Genomic DNA, 15,694 nt, shown 5'->3' on the forward strand with positions numbered 1-15,694 from the left:
CTCCAAGGTCACAGCCAGCGTGGGGACCTGGCCCTGCCGTCGGGGTGAGAATTCAGGCCGAGGCTGGGGCTGCCGACTTGAAACGGACCGTAGGCCTTAGGACCTCGCTTCCCCAAAACAAACAGCGGCCACGAGCCACGCCAGCGTGGCGGCCGCTGGGGAGAGTTCTGCCGACAGGACCTTCTGTCCCCAGGGCCACCCTGGACCCTGGCCAAGGAGCTCCCTGGGGTGCACTTCGCAGTGCTAAGGGCGAAGACGTTGCCAACTGAAGGGAGGAGGGTTGAGCTGGCAAGACCGTGGTCATGGTCTGGTTTGGCCTTGTTTCATCAGCTCTGAGTCAGAGCCCAGGACAATGGAAGAGTGGCTGCCCAGGGCCAGCACTGGGGCACAGCAGGCGAAGCCAACGCCTGCAGCACCATCATCTCATGTGGGTGCTGGTGAGTTCTGGCCGCTCCACTTCCGATCCAGCTCTCTGCTAGGGCCTGGGAGAGCAGTAGAAGATGACCCAAGTCCTTGGGCCCCTACACCTGTGTGGGGGACCTGGAAGGAGCTTCTGGCTCCTGGCTTCAGCCTGGCCCAGCATCAGCTGTTGCGGCCATCTGGGGAGTGAACTGGTGGATGAAAGATCTCTCTTTCTCTCCCCCTCTCTGAAATTCTGCCTTAAATAAATAAATAAATAAATAAATATTTTAAACAAAAAGAGAGTGGTTACTGGAGATCACGACGGAGATGCTCCTAGAGAAAAACGAAGCCCCAGATACCACAGCACGCATTCTAAGTGACAAAGCGTCCAGCTGCGTCCCTGTAAGAGCTGGTCCCTGCATGTGCTACGCTTCAAGACTTCATTAAGGTCACGTAGGGAGCGTCTTTTGTTTATTTGTTGTCATCTAGAAAGGCAGAGAGCGAGAGAGAGTGCTGGTGCACGGCGTCAGTGTCTGCAACAGGGAGGGCTGGGCCAGGCCAAAGTCAGGAATCCAGAACTCCCCCTGGGCTCCCCTGCGGGCAGCAGGGGCCCAAGCACCTGAGCCGCCATCTGCTGCTTCCCAGCATGCACTGGGAGGAAGCTGGCCTGGGAGCAGAGCAGCGGGACTTGACGGGCACTTCCATACGCACGCGGCCTTAAAGGGGCTTCAGACACAAGCTGGGGTTCTCGTGGCCAGAGGGGCCGCAGGAAGGATCTCAGCACCACCACCTGGTGGGAGGTGGAGACCCCTGCTGTCCATCACCCAGGAGAGGGTGCAGCCCCTAGCAGGAAGTCAGAATTGGGCCAGAACCGGGCTAGGGCATCTGATTGGAGCCTGGATCTAGAAGGGTCAGCCTGGTTCTGAGCTCTGGGTGCTGTGCAGGTGGCGAAGGCACGGCAGGATCCGGATGAGCCCTGAGCCCAGCAGGGTGAGTGCAGTGGCTCCTGCCTGTGCCCGGCTGTACCGCGGACCCTGCGGGAGGCCCTGGGGAGCTCTGCTCGCCAGATCCGGTCACGGGCTGGGGACAGGAGTGAGAGCTTCCGGGAGCCAGAGCCGAGCCCCTCCCCCACACTGTCCTAGGGGGTGCACAGGCAAACACAGGCTCCCACACTCCTGATGGTCTCAGGAAGGGGCAGACCTACAACGGCACTTTGCTGACAGCCACAGAGGCAGGGGCTGGCGCAGACAGGGGCCGTGGGGGCGACCTCAGCTCCCCTGAGCGTGCAGGAGCCCAGGGAGGGCCACACTGCTCCGTGAGGGCATCAGAGGCTTTGGGCTCGAGGCGAGCTGGCCCCACAGGGACACACGGCGGGCTGAGCGGTCAGTGGGGCAGCGTCCACCCACCACGCCCTGCCCTGTACAGACAGGCAAACCCCAGCATGCCATACACTGCAGACGTGAGCATCTGAGTCTATGCGTGGTGCTTCCGGTGAGAATGCCACCTGGGAAGTCGTCCGTGGTACTGTCCCTCGCAGAGGGGCACACGAGTGAGTCCCTGGAATCCGACATGCAGAGGGCACCCCTAGACCCCCAGGACACGCTGGGCTCTGAATGCCACCGGCGTGCAGGCACGGCCCTGGGAGAAGGCAGCCTGCACCCCAGCAGCTTCCCAACATCCCCAAAGCAGCACAGCTCGGGGCAGGAGGCCGGCGGCACCGGACGGGGGGAGCGGGGCAAAGGGCGGGTGGCAGGGAGGAGGGGAGGGCGTGAGGGGCAGAGACAGCTGCCCGACCCCATGGGACAGAGGTGCCAGTTTGCCAGCCCCCATGCTGCGTTTCCCGGGTCTTTGCTACAAACTGTTCCTGCCAGCCTTTGTCTCGGCACAGGAGGCCGCCCCAGGTGTGGCTGACAGAAAGAAACTGACGCCGACTGCTCTCTGTTGGCAGTTGGGGCATCCTCCCCGGGACCCTGTGAGTGAGGGCCAGCTTCCGCACACAGCGCCTCAGGGCACCGAGGGCACTGGTCACCACGCCCGGGATGACCAGAGAGGCTGCCCACGGTGCACAGCTGGCATCTTGCCTGGATGTGGGTGTGGTCAGGCCCTTTGCGGAGTGGCCAGGAGACGTGTGACTGCCGGGTCGCTGACCCCGCCCCCGGCGGTGGACGCGCACTGACCTGTCTTCCTGAGGGGGAAGTCGTCTTTGGTGTCGTACATCCCCAGCACCGGGTGGGCGTAGGAGGCGGACGTCCCGCTCTGGGGCGGCGAACTCTGGTCCAGGGAGCTGTGCTGCGTTTTCCTGGAGAAAAGGCAAAAGCTGAGGCTGCGTTCCTCCAGGGCACCGCCCAGCCCGTGCGGAGCCCCGACCTGGCCCACGTGCACGGCCCCCCGCAGCCGTCGGCCGCCTGGCCAGGCTCGCCAGACCGCTTGCGGAAAGCAAAGGGAAACAGGGATGGCCCCCGAGCAAGCACAGGAGCCACAGCCTCCGTGCCAGCTCAGCGGTCCTGGTGGTCCCCACGCAGCCTCTCTCCTCCGGCTCCGGTCTGTCCTGCGACTCCAGGGCCTGTGCTCGGGGCTGGGCCAGAGCAAACAGGTGGGAGTGCACGCGGTGGTGTCTGGGGCTCCTGTCTGTGGTGTAAAGTCACTGTCTCCCGAGCCTTCCCCAGAACTAAGTCACCGGGGGCGGGGACAGGTGGGCAGCCTCTGGCCCCTCCGGTCCCTCGGGCCCAGCGCTGACCTGCGAGCGCATTTCCTCTGAGGCCAGCCAGGCACTGCCCACCTTCCCGACAAGGCAGGAGAGGAGCCCCTGCCGCCCAGGACGCCCCCACAGGACCTGGGGGCGGCGCTGCCTGTGGAGCCTTGCTGAAAACAGCGAGTTTAACAAATTCTGAGTCGCTGGGGTGTGACCTGCTTAACGACCAGAGAGAGGTTACAAGCCTGCTTCTTCGGAATTTGCTACACGTTCTAGCCCAGTGCTCAGCGGGCCAGCTCAGGCACCGGCAGTGGTCTGGATGCATCTGCAATGCACACAGGTGCACACAGCAGGGTCTGAGAGTGCACCCTGCAGGGGTGCTGACAGGGGCACAGGGACCCAGTGGGCTCGGGCGTCTGCCCCAGGGGAGGAGTGCACAGGGCCCGGGAAGATGCAGCCCCTTCAGGCCCTGCCCCCCCCCCCCCCCCCCAGTCCCCAGGTGGCGCTGGCAGGATTGAGACGGGCACAGCTGCACCCATGCACTGGTAGCCTCATCACGGGGCTACCTCCCTGGGCCCTGGAACCTTCAGGCCAGCACAGCCCCAGGCCTCCAGCAGAGCTGGGCCTCTCACGCCGTCAGCTTCCAGACCGTATCCTCGCCCGACTGCTAATGTGAACTTGGAAGCCATGTGGCGACCGGGGCCCCGTCTACACTCGCGTCCTGCCTCGGAACACACAGTGTCCTGCGGATCACGGTGTGAGTCAGAGATGGCTAGCCGCACGGTAATAAATAATTCAAGCCAGCAGGTGTGGCCATATTGTGGTCGTAAGAGCAGGGTCCGTTTCTAACGAAGCCGAAGTTGGAAAGGCTTTGTTCCTCCAAGAGCTACAGGGTTCTCTCTGCTGCGGTGCTGGCTGTATCAGAATCGTCACTCTCAAGTCAGACCTTGAGACGAGCTGACTGGAGGCCCCTGCCAACAGTGCCCTGCTGTACGTCCTCACAGCTCAGCGAATGACCACGTGCTGTGCACAACTCGGCTTCCCCAAACACGCCTGGCTGAGGACCGGGCCCCGGTGCTCTGCCTGGTCCAGGGCCAGGAAGGGGAGACCACGGTCCCACCATAACCAGGCTGCAGCCTGGAGGTGTCCATGGTAAAGAAGGTTCTAGAAGTGTGAGGAAAGTGAGACCCAGCTCTGGCTACACCAACACCCCAGCTCACACAGGCACTCACACGGCCAGACACACCCCACACCCAGAGGCAGCCGTCCAGAGCTAACTCAGCCCTGACCAGGCATTATCTCGCCTTTCTCAACCACGACTCCCCGGTCCTGGGAGGGGAGCATGAGGTCAAGGCCGGAAGCCGGCGGCACACTCTGGCTGTGGCCCGGGCCGGGGCAGCCACCCAGCACTGTTATCTTCAAGGCAGCCCTTGTGGCCCTGATGAAAGCGGGGGACGAACACCGCTCCGTTTTCTTGCTGAACATCACCTGCACTGCAGAAGACGCTGAGGCCAAAGCCAGCCGCTCACCCCATCAGCACCAGCGCTCCCACCACTGCAGATTCACACCGGGAGGCAAGACAGACATGACCGCCGCTCACAGCAGCACAGGCCAACAACAATGCAACCTGAGCGGCAGGTGTGGCTCGTTTTCCAGTCGCCAAGGGGCACATTGGGAAGGTGGTGAATTAACGTCAGTAGTCTGTTCCTCCCAGGGCGGCAGCCTCCTCGTGACGCCCTGTGACACCGCGTTCCACACCGCGGTCTCGTCTGTTAATCCCATGGCTGCACAGCCTCCTCGTGACGCCCTGTGACACCGCGTTCCACGCTCCGGTCTTGTCTGTTCCTCCCATGGCCGCACAGTCTCCTCGTGACGCCCTGTGACACCGCGCTCCACGCCGCGGTCTCGTCTGTTAATCCCATGGCTGCACAGCCTCCTCGTGACGCCCTGTGACACCGCGTTCCACGCTCCGGTCTTGTCTGTTCCTCCCATGGCCGCACAGTCTCCTCGCGACGCCCTGTGACACCGCGTTCCACGCCGCTGTCTCGTCTGTTAATCCCATGGCTGCACAGCCTCCTCGTGACGCCCTGTGACACCGCGTTCCACGCCCCGGTCTTGTCTGTTCCTCCCAGGGCCGCACAGCCTCCTTGCGACGCCCTGTGACACCGCGTTCCACGCCCCGGTCTCGTCTGTTCCTCCCAGGGCCGCACAGCCTCCTCGTGACGCCCTGTGACACCACGTTCCACGCCCCGGTCTCGTCTGTTCCTCCCATGGCCGCACAGCCTCCTCGTGACGCCCTGTGACACCGCGTTCCACGCCCCGGTCTCGTCTGTTCCTCCCATGGCTGCACAGCCTCCTCGTGACGCCCTGTGACACCGCGTTCCACGCCGCGGTCTCGTCTGTTCCTCCCAGAGCCGCACAGTCTCCTCGTGACGCCCTGTGACACTGCGTTCCACGCCCCGGTCTCGTCTGTTCCTCCCATGGCCGCACAGCCTCCTCGTGACGCCCTGTGACACCGCGTTCCACGCCCCGGTCTTGTCTGTTCCTCCCAGAGCCGCACAGCCTCCTTGCGACGCCCTGTGACACCGCGTTCCACGCCGCTGTCTCGTCTGTTAATCCCATGGCCGCACAGCCTCCTCGCGACGCCCTGTGACACCGCGTTCCACGCCGCTGTCTCGTCTGTTAATCCCATGGCCGCACAGCCTCCTCGTGACGCCCTGTGACACCGCGCTCCACGCCCCGGTCTCGTCTGTTCCTCCCAGAGCCGCACAGCCTCCTCGCGACGCCCTGTGACACCGCGCTCCACGCCCCGGTCTCGTCTGTTCCTCCCAGGGCCGCACAGCCTCCTCGCGACGCCCTGTGACACCGCGCTCCACGCCCCGGTCTTGTCTGTTCCTCCCAGGGCCGCACAGCCTCCTCGTGACGCCCTGTGACACCGCGCTCCACGCCCCGGTCTTGTCTGTTCCTCCCATGGCCGCACAGCCTCCTCGCGACGCCCTGTGACACCGCGCTCCACGCCGCTGTCTCGTCTGTTAATCCCATGGCCGCACAGTCTCCTCGTGATGCCCTGTGACACCGCGCTCCACGCCGCGGTCTCGTCTGTTCCTCCCAGGTCATGACGCCCTTGACACCGCGTTCCACAATCCAGTCTCCCACTGTGCGGCGGGGGACCTGCCTTCCACAGACCAGCCGTGATCTCAGGCGCTCGGCGGTGTCACGGCGGCGGCCTGTCTCATGCAATGACCGGCGAGCTGGAGCTCGGACACAGCTGACACCCGGGGAAGCGCCCCTCCAGGGACAGCTGCGCCCGCCTGCTGCAGCCGCCCGGCTCCCAGGCCCGTGTGCTTCTGTCCCTGGGGGCGTTCCACGGACTCAGGATTCATGCGCCGGGACCCCCGGGACAAACGCTGTGTCCAACACACCTGACACGCCGCAGGAGCCAGCACGTGTCCCGTGCCACTGCTGGGTGTGCTCTCGGGCACAGGGACCCTCGGGTGCAGGACCATCACTGGTTGATGGGAGTTGGCACAGTCGGTAGCTGGGACTGTAGGAACACTTTTCCCTGTGTGTGTGCCAGGAGACATGGGGGGGGGGGGGCTGTGCGTCCCTGTGTGTCCCAGGAGACACAAGGGGGGGTGCTGTGTGCCCCAGGAGACATGAGGGGGGGCGCTGTGTGTCCTGGTGTGCCCCAGGAGACATGAGGGGGGGCGCTGTGTGTCCTGGTGTGCCCCAGGAGACATGAGGGGGGGCGCTGTGTGTCTTTGTGTGTCCCAGGAGACATGAGGGGGGGCGCTGTGTGTCTTTGTGTGTCCCAGGAGACACAAGGGGGGGTGCTGTGTGCCCCAGGAGACATGAGGGGGGGCGCTGTGTGTCCTGGTGTGCCCCAGGAGACATGAGGGGGGGGCGCTGTGTGTCCTGGTGTGCCCCAGGAGACATGAGGGGGGGGCGCTGTGTGTCCTGGTGTGCCCCAGGAGACATGAGGGGGGGCGCTGTGTGTCTTTGTGTGTCCCAGGAGACATGAGGGGGGGCGCTGTGTGTCCCGGGAGACAAAAGGGAGGGCGCTGTGCGTCCTGGTGTGTGTCCCAGGAGACACGAGGTGGGGGCACTGCTGGGCCACAGTGCAGGTGGACGTTTGCTCCACCAGCCACTGCCAACGGTTTCCAGCGTGCTGTGCCGCTGACGCCGTGGGCAGCCCATGGACAAGCAGGTACCACACCCCTTTGCTGACACACGGCCAGCTTAACGAGCCAGCTGGGGTGTGTGGCGTGCCCTGCCGTGGCTGGGCTCTGCACCTCACTGGTGACTGGGGCGTCGCCCCTCTACCCACAGGCCTGCTGGGCGCTCAGCTACCCGTCTGGGGGGACCTGTCCACCTGTGGCTTCTCTCTCCAGGGCGTCGCTGGACCGTGGGCTCTGCTAGTGGCAGGCACCTGCCTGGTGATGCCGCCTTCCAGTCTGTGGCTTTCCTTTGCATTTTCCCAACAGTCCCCTCCCAAGACACTGTCCTTCGAGCCCTCGGCCCGCAGCTCATGAGGTCGGCGTCCTGCGTAGCTCCTGCCCGCCTGCCCTCCTGAGCTCTCTTCTGCAAGTCCCACTGCCGTCCCCCCACCCGCAGGCCCAGACAGGCACGCGGTCACCGGACGTGGAACGGGGCTGGACAAGGTGTCCTTCCCTCCCTGCCAAGACCCAGCTCACACAATACTCCTGCCCCAGCAGCGACGCAAGACCAACGGGGACCCCTGTGCCTCTTGTCGGAACTCCCCCTCCCCAGGCTGTCAGACCCAGGGCAGCAGGCTGTGGGCCCCTGACTCACAGGAAGGGCTGGTGGTCCCCCGCGCCCCACCCCAGACACCCTTGCTCAGCTCTCACCGGGCTCCCCAGAGCCTTCAGTGCCCCAAACCACAGTACCCCTCAGCTGGGTAGACTGCAGACGGCCCCTCCCTTGGCCGTCTACACTGCGGATAAACCCTCCCTTGGCCCTCTACGCTGGGGGTGGCCCCTCCCTTGGCTGTCTACATCAGGGGTGGCCTCTCCTTTGGCCGTCTACACTAGGGGAGGCCCCTTCCCTTGGCCGTCTGGACTGGAGGTGGCCTCTTCTTCCCCTGTCCATCTACACTGAGGGTGGCCCCTTCCATTCTGAATCAGTGGCCACACCGTGACACCGGCGGTCGCCTGGGGTGGGTGCCTGAAGGGCCAGCAGCAGGCCGTGGCTCAGAGGCCGTCTACTGGAAGGGGTGGAGCGGGGCCTGTGGGAGCTGCCACTCTGCCCCACCCAGGCCTCTGCATCTGGGCCAGCCCTCAGCCCACAGGATCTCTTCAACCCACAGCACCAACAAGGCTCTCCCGCGGGCCCTGCCTGCCATGCAGGCTCTGGTGGGGGCTCGTAGCATATACACAATAAAACACACAGGTGCTGACAGAGCTGCCTGAAGCACACCGGGCACAGACGTGGTGGACGCCAACACACAACTCGGAGGGAATCCAGTCTCAGTGGCACCTGCTGTGGCTGAACGGGGACTGCGCAGGCACCGCCCCAGGGACCCACGGCTTCCTCTGAAGATGGCCCAGAGCCCCAGTGGGACGACGGCCACACCTCTGCACTCCAGGCAAACCCGGGCCAGCCGCCGTCCCACGGGGCTTCCCTCCCTCACCCCCTCCTTTGGCTTCAGCAGGTAGAGAGCCTGCACCTGCAGGGCCTGGACGAGGCCAGGGCGTCCCCACACCGGCCACTTACCCGTACCAGTAGCGGGGGTCGCTGGAGATGCAGTGGTTCAGGTTCCTGTGGGCCAGCGCCTTCTTCTTATTGAGCACAAATTCTTGCAACTTCATCTTCACTTCTGTGCTGGCCACGGCACCTAGCGTGGGGCAGGACACACAGGGGGAGGCCAGCTCAGCGAAGAGGGCAGGGAGGGGCCCGGGGGCTGTGGAAGGGGAGGCAGGGGTGGAGGTGGGAGACACCTGGGGGGCTTGTAAGAGGTCTTGCTCCCCTCGGATCGCCTGGAACCAGTGTGTCTGGAAGACGGGTTACTCCCCCGAGATGGAGCGGGCGCTCACACTCGCTCACTTCTGAAGGGAGCTTAATCTGTGACATAGAAGAGCCTCTGGAGGACGCCGTGGCAGACTGCTAACTCTACAGACAGACGGAGGAGCCGCTATGCAGAGGTGACAGGCACAGGGTCCCCGCAGCCACGGTGAGAGGAAGCACCTGGTGGCAGTGAGGAGCAGAGAGCAGAGAGCAGAGGGGGCCCACACGGGTCACACGGAGGAAGCCCCGCCTCACGATGAAGAGGTTGGGGCACGGGGCGAGCAGCTGTGATTTTTTGCCATTACATTGGTCAAGTAGACAAATGGCCAAAGGACAGGCTGATGGTGGTGACCGCGGGGACGGCCCAGGAGGCCAGGCAGGGGGTGACCCCTTCAGGAGCCACGCCTCCTCTGAGACCCCAGGTGATGGCCACCGAGCACTCTCCCCTGGGGTGGTGTGAGTTCTCCTGCTGACGGCCTGCCTTGGCGGGGGCAGGTGGGCCTCGGCACTGGCCTGGCCTGCAGGTAAACCAGGCCTGCAGCCTCTGGGCCCGTGACCTGCCAAGCCCAGGGGAAATCTTGTTCTTCGGACTTTGCCAGGAGAGGAGAGGAGGCAGCCGCTCTCGACCTCCCCGTCTCCCAGGCCGGGCACCGAGGTTAGGGTTAGGGGTTAGGGGTTAGGGGCTAAGGGTTAGGGCTAGGGCTAGGGGTTAGGGGTTAGGGGTTAGGGGTTAGGGAAAAGTGTGTGGATGCGATTGCAAGGTCAGTTTCTTTTGGTGCAAAAACGTTTGAAAGCCTTGCATACAGGGGTCTTTAAGACGTTTCATGGGATACATGTGCATCCCAGTCACATGAATTCTGGTCGCAGAGCTTCCTGGGCGGGGCCCTGCTGCAGGGGGTGGCACTGAGTAAAAGCTGGCAGGGGAGAGACAGGGAGTACTCACACCTGGGTGGGGCTGGGCAGCCAGCAGGGGGCCGCAGCTCTAGCTGGCCGGCGACGGCCCAGGACAGACAGTCTGAGGATACGTCCAGCCCTGACCCTTCTCCTGGCTTCCACCCGAGACTCTCTCCTCGCTCTCACAGCCCATTCGCTGCCCAGAAAGCACAAATAATCTTCGTGGGGGCCAGGTGCTAATGCCAGCCTCCTGCCTCACTCCCACACAGGGAGGGGCTTCCTCGCAGGCCCACCTGGCTGCCAGCAGGGCTGAGCTTCTACGTAGCAGGGAGAGACCACGGCTGTGTGAGCCCAGCACAGCCCAGGCACAAAGACCCGCCTTCTCTTGGAGTTTTCCTTTCAAGTTCACGTCCAAAGACTGTGTGTGTTAGATCCCCAAAGGGAAGAGTCAAGATAAAACCAGGTGCATTGAACTCATGTGTTTACGCTAGGTGTGGTGGGAAAGGCCCCAGGCTCTAAGAATTCACTGCCCTATCCAATTCACAGCATCACTGGATGTCTACCAATACCAGAAAGCTGCAGAAGTATTTAAAATTATAAGCACTATGAATGTTTGCCAGTGCAACAAAACTTATTAAGCATTCAGGAGCAAGTTCATCTTGAAAAACACCAGCCAACTAATACCAGCTGCTCTGCAGGGGCTGTCAGAGGCCGGGGAGCCGGGCCCACAGACGTCGGAGCTGCACAAATAAGAGTTCCCTCCATGCGCGGCGACACCCCGAGGGGTGTCCACCATGGTGGCCGCTGGCCCTGTCTTCTCACCGCATGACCACACTCCGCGGGCTGCAGAGCTGGCGCAAGCTGGCCAAGTGCCCAACTGGACACAGCTTCCTAGTGACAATAAGACCTGCCCACCCAGATCCACCCGTGGGAACCCCGAGGTCGCTATCTGGGACAAGCCCGGAGCAGAGGAGAGGGCGCGCAGTGCGGCGAGGGCCGAGGGCGGGCGGCTCGCGTGCAGCCCGGAGACCATCTGTGATTAGGCGATATTCGTATTGGAAGGTTCTGGTAAACTCTGAAAGAATCATTGAGGCCGAGCCTACGTTTGAGAAATCTGAAGAGCGGCCATGGGTTGGGTAGTGGCGCCCTCGATCAATGAGCTGACCTTAAACACTCAGGCCTTCAAAACAGGTTTGAAGAACTCCCCTGAAGAAACGGGGAGCCGCGGGCTGGGGGGGAGCTGGCCCCGCAGAGGCTCCTGCAGGTGCCCTTCAATGCAGGGGGACGGCAGCTCCTCCGCGCCGGGGCTCCGGTGGGGCCCGGGAGCTGCTGTCCCAGGAGGCGGGGGCCCAGCAGAAAGCGGCCCAGGGAGGGAGGACAGGCCACGGGGCCTGCAGCAGGTCGGATCCCACGCACCTGACACTCAGAAAGGGAAGGCTGACCCCAGCCACCCCAGAGTCAACCAGAGGGGGCCGCGAGGGGCCTCCTCTCCCGGGACAGAGCCCTGTGGGCGGCCGCGGCACAAGTCCTCGGCTCCTGAGAGGTCGCGCCCCTGGCTCACATTTAGTACGGGCTGCAAACACTGGCTGAGAACCAGGCGCACAAGGAGGAGCCGCTGCGCGGTGCTCTCTGCCTCGACGTCGTCTCGTGGAGAGAGCACGCGCAGAGCGCAGTTACTCTGCAGACTGAGCGCCGCGTAATGGCCGACGTAGACACGCTGAGGAATCACTACAGACTCAGACTAGTGGAACAAACCGGAGACTAAGAACATTATTTATAACACACAGGACAAATATGTTTTGAGGGACTGGCACTGTGGCCTGAAGCGCCGGCATCCCACATGGGCGCCGGTTCTAGTCCCGGCTGCTCCACTTCTGATCCAGCTCTCTGCTGTGGCCTGGGAAAGCAGTAGAAGATGGCCCAAGTGCTTGGGCCCCTGCACCCATGTGGGAGACGTGGAAGAGGCTCCTGGCTCCTGGCTTCGGATCGGCACAGCTCTGGCCGTCGCAGCCAATTGGGGAGTGAACCATTAGATGGAAGACCCCTCTCTCTCTCTCTCTCTCTCTGTCTTTCCTCTCTCAGTGTAACTCTGACTTTCAAATAAATAAATAAATCTTTTAAAAAATGTATTTTACAAAAAGGTCTGAGAAGATACAGGCATAACAATACAGCTTAGCTGACATGTCAATTCTAGTTTAGAATGAGTCTGGTGCTGTGGTGTAGCCGGTAAAGACGCCACCTGCAGTGCCAGCATCCCATGTGGGCGCTGGTTCAAGTCCCTGATGCTTCACTTCCCATCCAGCTCTCTGCTATGGCCTGGGAAAACAGTGGATGATGGCCCAAGTCCTTGGGCTCCTGCACCCATGCGGGAGACTTGGAGGAAGCTCTTGGCTTCGGATTGGCACAGCTCCGGCCGTTGTGGCCATCTGGGGAGTGAACCAATGGATGGAAGACCTCTCTCTCTCTGCCTCTCCTTCTCTCTCTGTGTAACTCTTTAAAATAAATAAATCTTTTAAAAACAAAAAGAATGAGTGCTGTATAGTAGCAGTCATCACATAGAAAACAAATTTAAAACTGAATTAACTTCATTGGTATTAATTCCGTCAAGGACATAAAGACTTACAAGCTGTTTTATGCGGATTTACATTTTGTATCAGTATGTGCAGTTTTCTACGTATTTTTTTATCATGCTTTGTTACTATAAAAGGCAGACAGGCAGACACATAGATCTCCCACCCACCAGGCGTTCCTCAAAAGCTCGCAACAGTCAGGGCTTGGCCAGGCTGAAGCCAGGAGCTTCGAGCTCAATCCTGGTTTCCCACGTGGGTGGCAGGGGCCCAGGCATTTGCGCATCGCCTGTGGCCTCCAAGGGCACATTAGCAGGAAGCCGGATTGCAGACGGAGAGCGGAGCTGGGGTTTGAACCCAGGCACTCAGATATGGGATGTGGGCGTGGCAAGTGGTGTGCTGACCACTGTCCCCAGCGCCCACCGGACACGAGGGTTCTAAGAGCCCCTCGGGAAGCCTTCCGTTCCAGGGAGGAGTCATTACATGCACTGTGTCGATTTCACTATCTGACAACGATACAGAGGCAAGCTCCCAGACCAGAACGCTTCGGCACCCAGGCACAAGAGCAGCACACGGCATGGAGAGGGACAGCCCGGGTGCAAGGACACCACAGAGCTGCCGGCACGCACCACTGGGAGCACAACGAAGCAGGGGTGAGTTACAGCTCCCGGGACCCGGATGCCAGGAGGCCTGTGTACAGACAGCGCTGAGGCTGGGGAGCTGGGCCGCACAGACAGGTGAACTGAGGAAAGAGAGGGCCCCAGGGGAGGGGCCTCATGAGAAAAGAGGGCTCAGGGAGCCCAGCCCCCAGAGGACCCCGAATGAACGGCAGTGTGCCGACCAGCCGCAAGAAGCAATGCAAATCCCACCGCACAGGAGAGCATCTGCCTCCCAGGCCCACATGGCCCCTGGAGCTCTTCATGCACACAGGCTGGCGTGCACAGAAGCGTCCAGGCACACAGGGCTGGGGGGGGGGGGGACACACAGCTGATGAAAGCCACTACCACCAACAGACAGCAAACACCAGAAGCTCCGTGGGGAACCATGAGAAGGCGGGATGAGAACTCAAGAGCTGAAACCCCGATAATGAGTTCAGCAGCAGGTCGTCAGCAGATGCAGTGCGCACGAGCGAGGCAGGCAACAGGTGAGAACACGCACACACCAGTGCAGAGGAACAGCAAGAGACACACACGGTCATCCGAGTGGCCCTGCAGCAGGTGGGGGCTCCGATGAGGAAGTTCTCCTGGGGGAGCAGCCCCTCCCGCCCTGAGGAGGCTGCACCTGCTGGCCTCGCCCAGAACCACAGACCCACGACCTTGCCCAGACTGCTGGCCTCACCAAGAACCCACAGACCCACGACCTCGCACAGACCACTGGCCTCACCAAGAACCCACAGACCCACGACCATGCACAGACCGCTGGCCTCACCAAGAACCAGACACACGACCTCACACAGACCGCTGGCCCCGCCCAGAACCACAGACCCACGACCATGCACAGACCGCTGGCCTCACCAAGAACCACAGACCCACGACCATGCACAGACCGCTGGCCCCGCCCAGAACCACAGACCCATGACTCGCACAGACCCACGACCTTGCCTAGACTGCTGGCCTCACCAAGAACCACAGACCCACGACCTCACACAGACCACTGGCCTCACCAAGAACCACAGACCCACGACCATGCACAGACCGCTGGCCCCGCCCAGAACCACAGATCCACGACCATGCCCAGACCACTGGCTTCACCAAGAACCACAGACCCATGACCTCGCATAGACCGCTGGCTTCACCAAGAACCACAGACCCACAACCTCACACAGACCGCTGGCCCCACCCAGAACCACAGATCCACGACCATGCCCAGACCACTGGCTTCACCAAGAACCACAGACCCACGACCGCGCACAGACTGCCTATCTATCTCCCCCGGTTCCGCTCCTCTGGGTAGGCCTTGTGGCCCCCACACTGCCCGCGTGGGTTAGGTGCTGGACACAGACCCCTGGTGTGCCACAGCCAGCACTACACCGACAGCAAAGCCGGGAGCGCACCGACTCAGGACGGGGAAACAAAGCGTGTGTCGCCAGGGACGCTGTGGAACCAGGAAGCTCCAGGACCGACACTGTCAGTCCGCCTGGGAGGCTGCAGGAGGGAGAGCACACGGCGGGCAGAACAGCCGTTGCCTGATTCCACCGACGCGAAGCCGAGATGCAGGAAAAGGAACACACGCAGCACTGGACGCAGAGTGAACCTTGGGAGTGATGCCCCTACGGCCGTGGGGAGCGGACTGGAGGGCGTGTTCGCTCCGGGACAAACGGAACTCAACGACCCATCGAGGGGCGGGTGTGTGGCCTGCAGGCTGACGCCACGTCCATCGTCCTGTGCCTGGCTTGGTTTCCAGCTCCAGCCTCCCAGCCCTGCAGGCCTGGCGGGCAGCAGGGACGGCTCCTGACCTCCACGGGGGAGCGCTGGACTGCGATCCCAGCTCCTGGCTTTCGGCCCAGCCCGGTGCGGCCACGGGGGCATCTGGGGAGTGACCCACGGAAGGGAGCTTCCTTCATCTCCCAAATAAATAAAAAATAATTAAAAATTCTATTTTGCTGCAAACATTTTGAAATCCATGCATTTTTCATAATATGTATTTTCAGAACTGTTTTGAAGACCTCTGGTATACAGGAATAACCAATTTTTGCCTCAAAACAAAGTCTTACGATGTAACTCTCCATGAATCTTCTTTAGTACTGCTGTACCCCTGAGACGGTGGGAGAGGGACTGGGATGAGGGGTCACTGGGGGACTTACAGATAACTGGGTTCTCTAAACGCCACGCAGATACCAGTGCGGCCTGTTTTAGGGCCTTCGATGCCTCGCACGTACCTGATCAGCACTCGCATGGACGTGATACAAGCAGAGGAGCCCTCACTTGAAAGGCTTGGGAGCAGAAGTGTTGCAGACTTCTGAGATTGTTGGATTTGGGAACAACTGCATAGCCTTTATGGCTGAGTTTCCTCTGATCAAAATACCCTGAATCTGGACTGCTCCCGAACCTAGCACTTCCGGGGGTCCGTCAGCGCCCGCAAGCTGCAGGTTCTGGAGTGGTTTTCAGAATCGGGG

General features: G+C 62.0%; 1 protein-coding gene across 6 annotated transcripts in view; it reads right to left on the reverse strand.

The window, feature by feature from the left end:
• HDAC4 (histone deacetylase 4) overlaps positions 1–15,694 on the reverse strand; it is a 326,302-nt gene that overhangs the window by 79,257 nt on the left and 231,351 nt on the right. For all 6 annotated transcript variants that reach the window (XM_062193964.1, XM_062193956.1, XM_062193947.1 and 3 more), the window contains 2 exons: positions 8,828–8,948; positions 2,580–2,701 (listed from right to left, as the gene is read on the reverse strand). In XM_062193964.1, the coding sequence (XP_062049948.1) occupies positions 2,580–2,701; positions 8,828–8,948 (243 nt within the window). The remainder of the gene's footprint in view (positions 1–2,579; positions 2,702–8,827; positions 8,949–15,694) is intronic.

Source organism: Lepus europaeus, chromosome 1, assembly GCF_033115175.1.
Source record: "Lepus europaeus isolate LE1 chromosome 1, mLepTim1.pri, whole genome shotgun sequence".
NCBI lineage: Eukaryota > Metazoa > Chordata > Mammalia > Lagomorpha > Leporidae > Lepus > Lepus europaeus.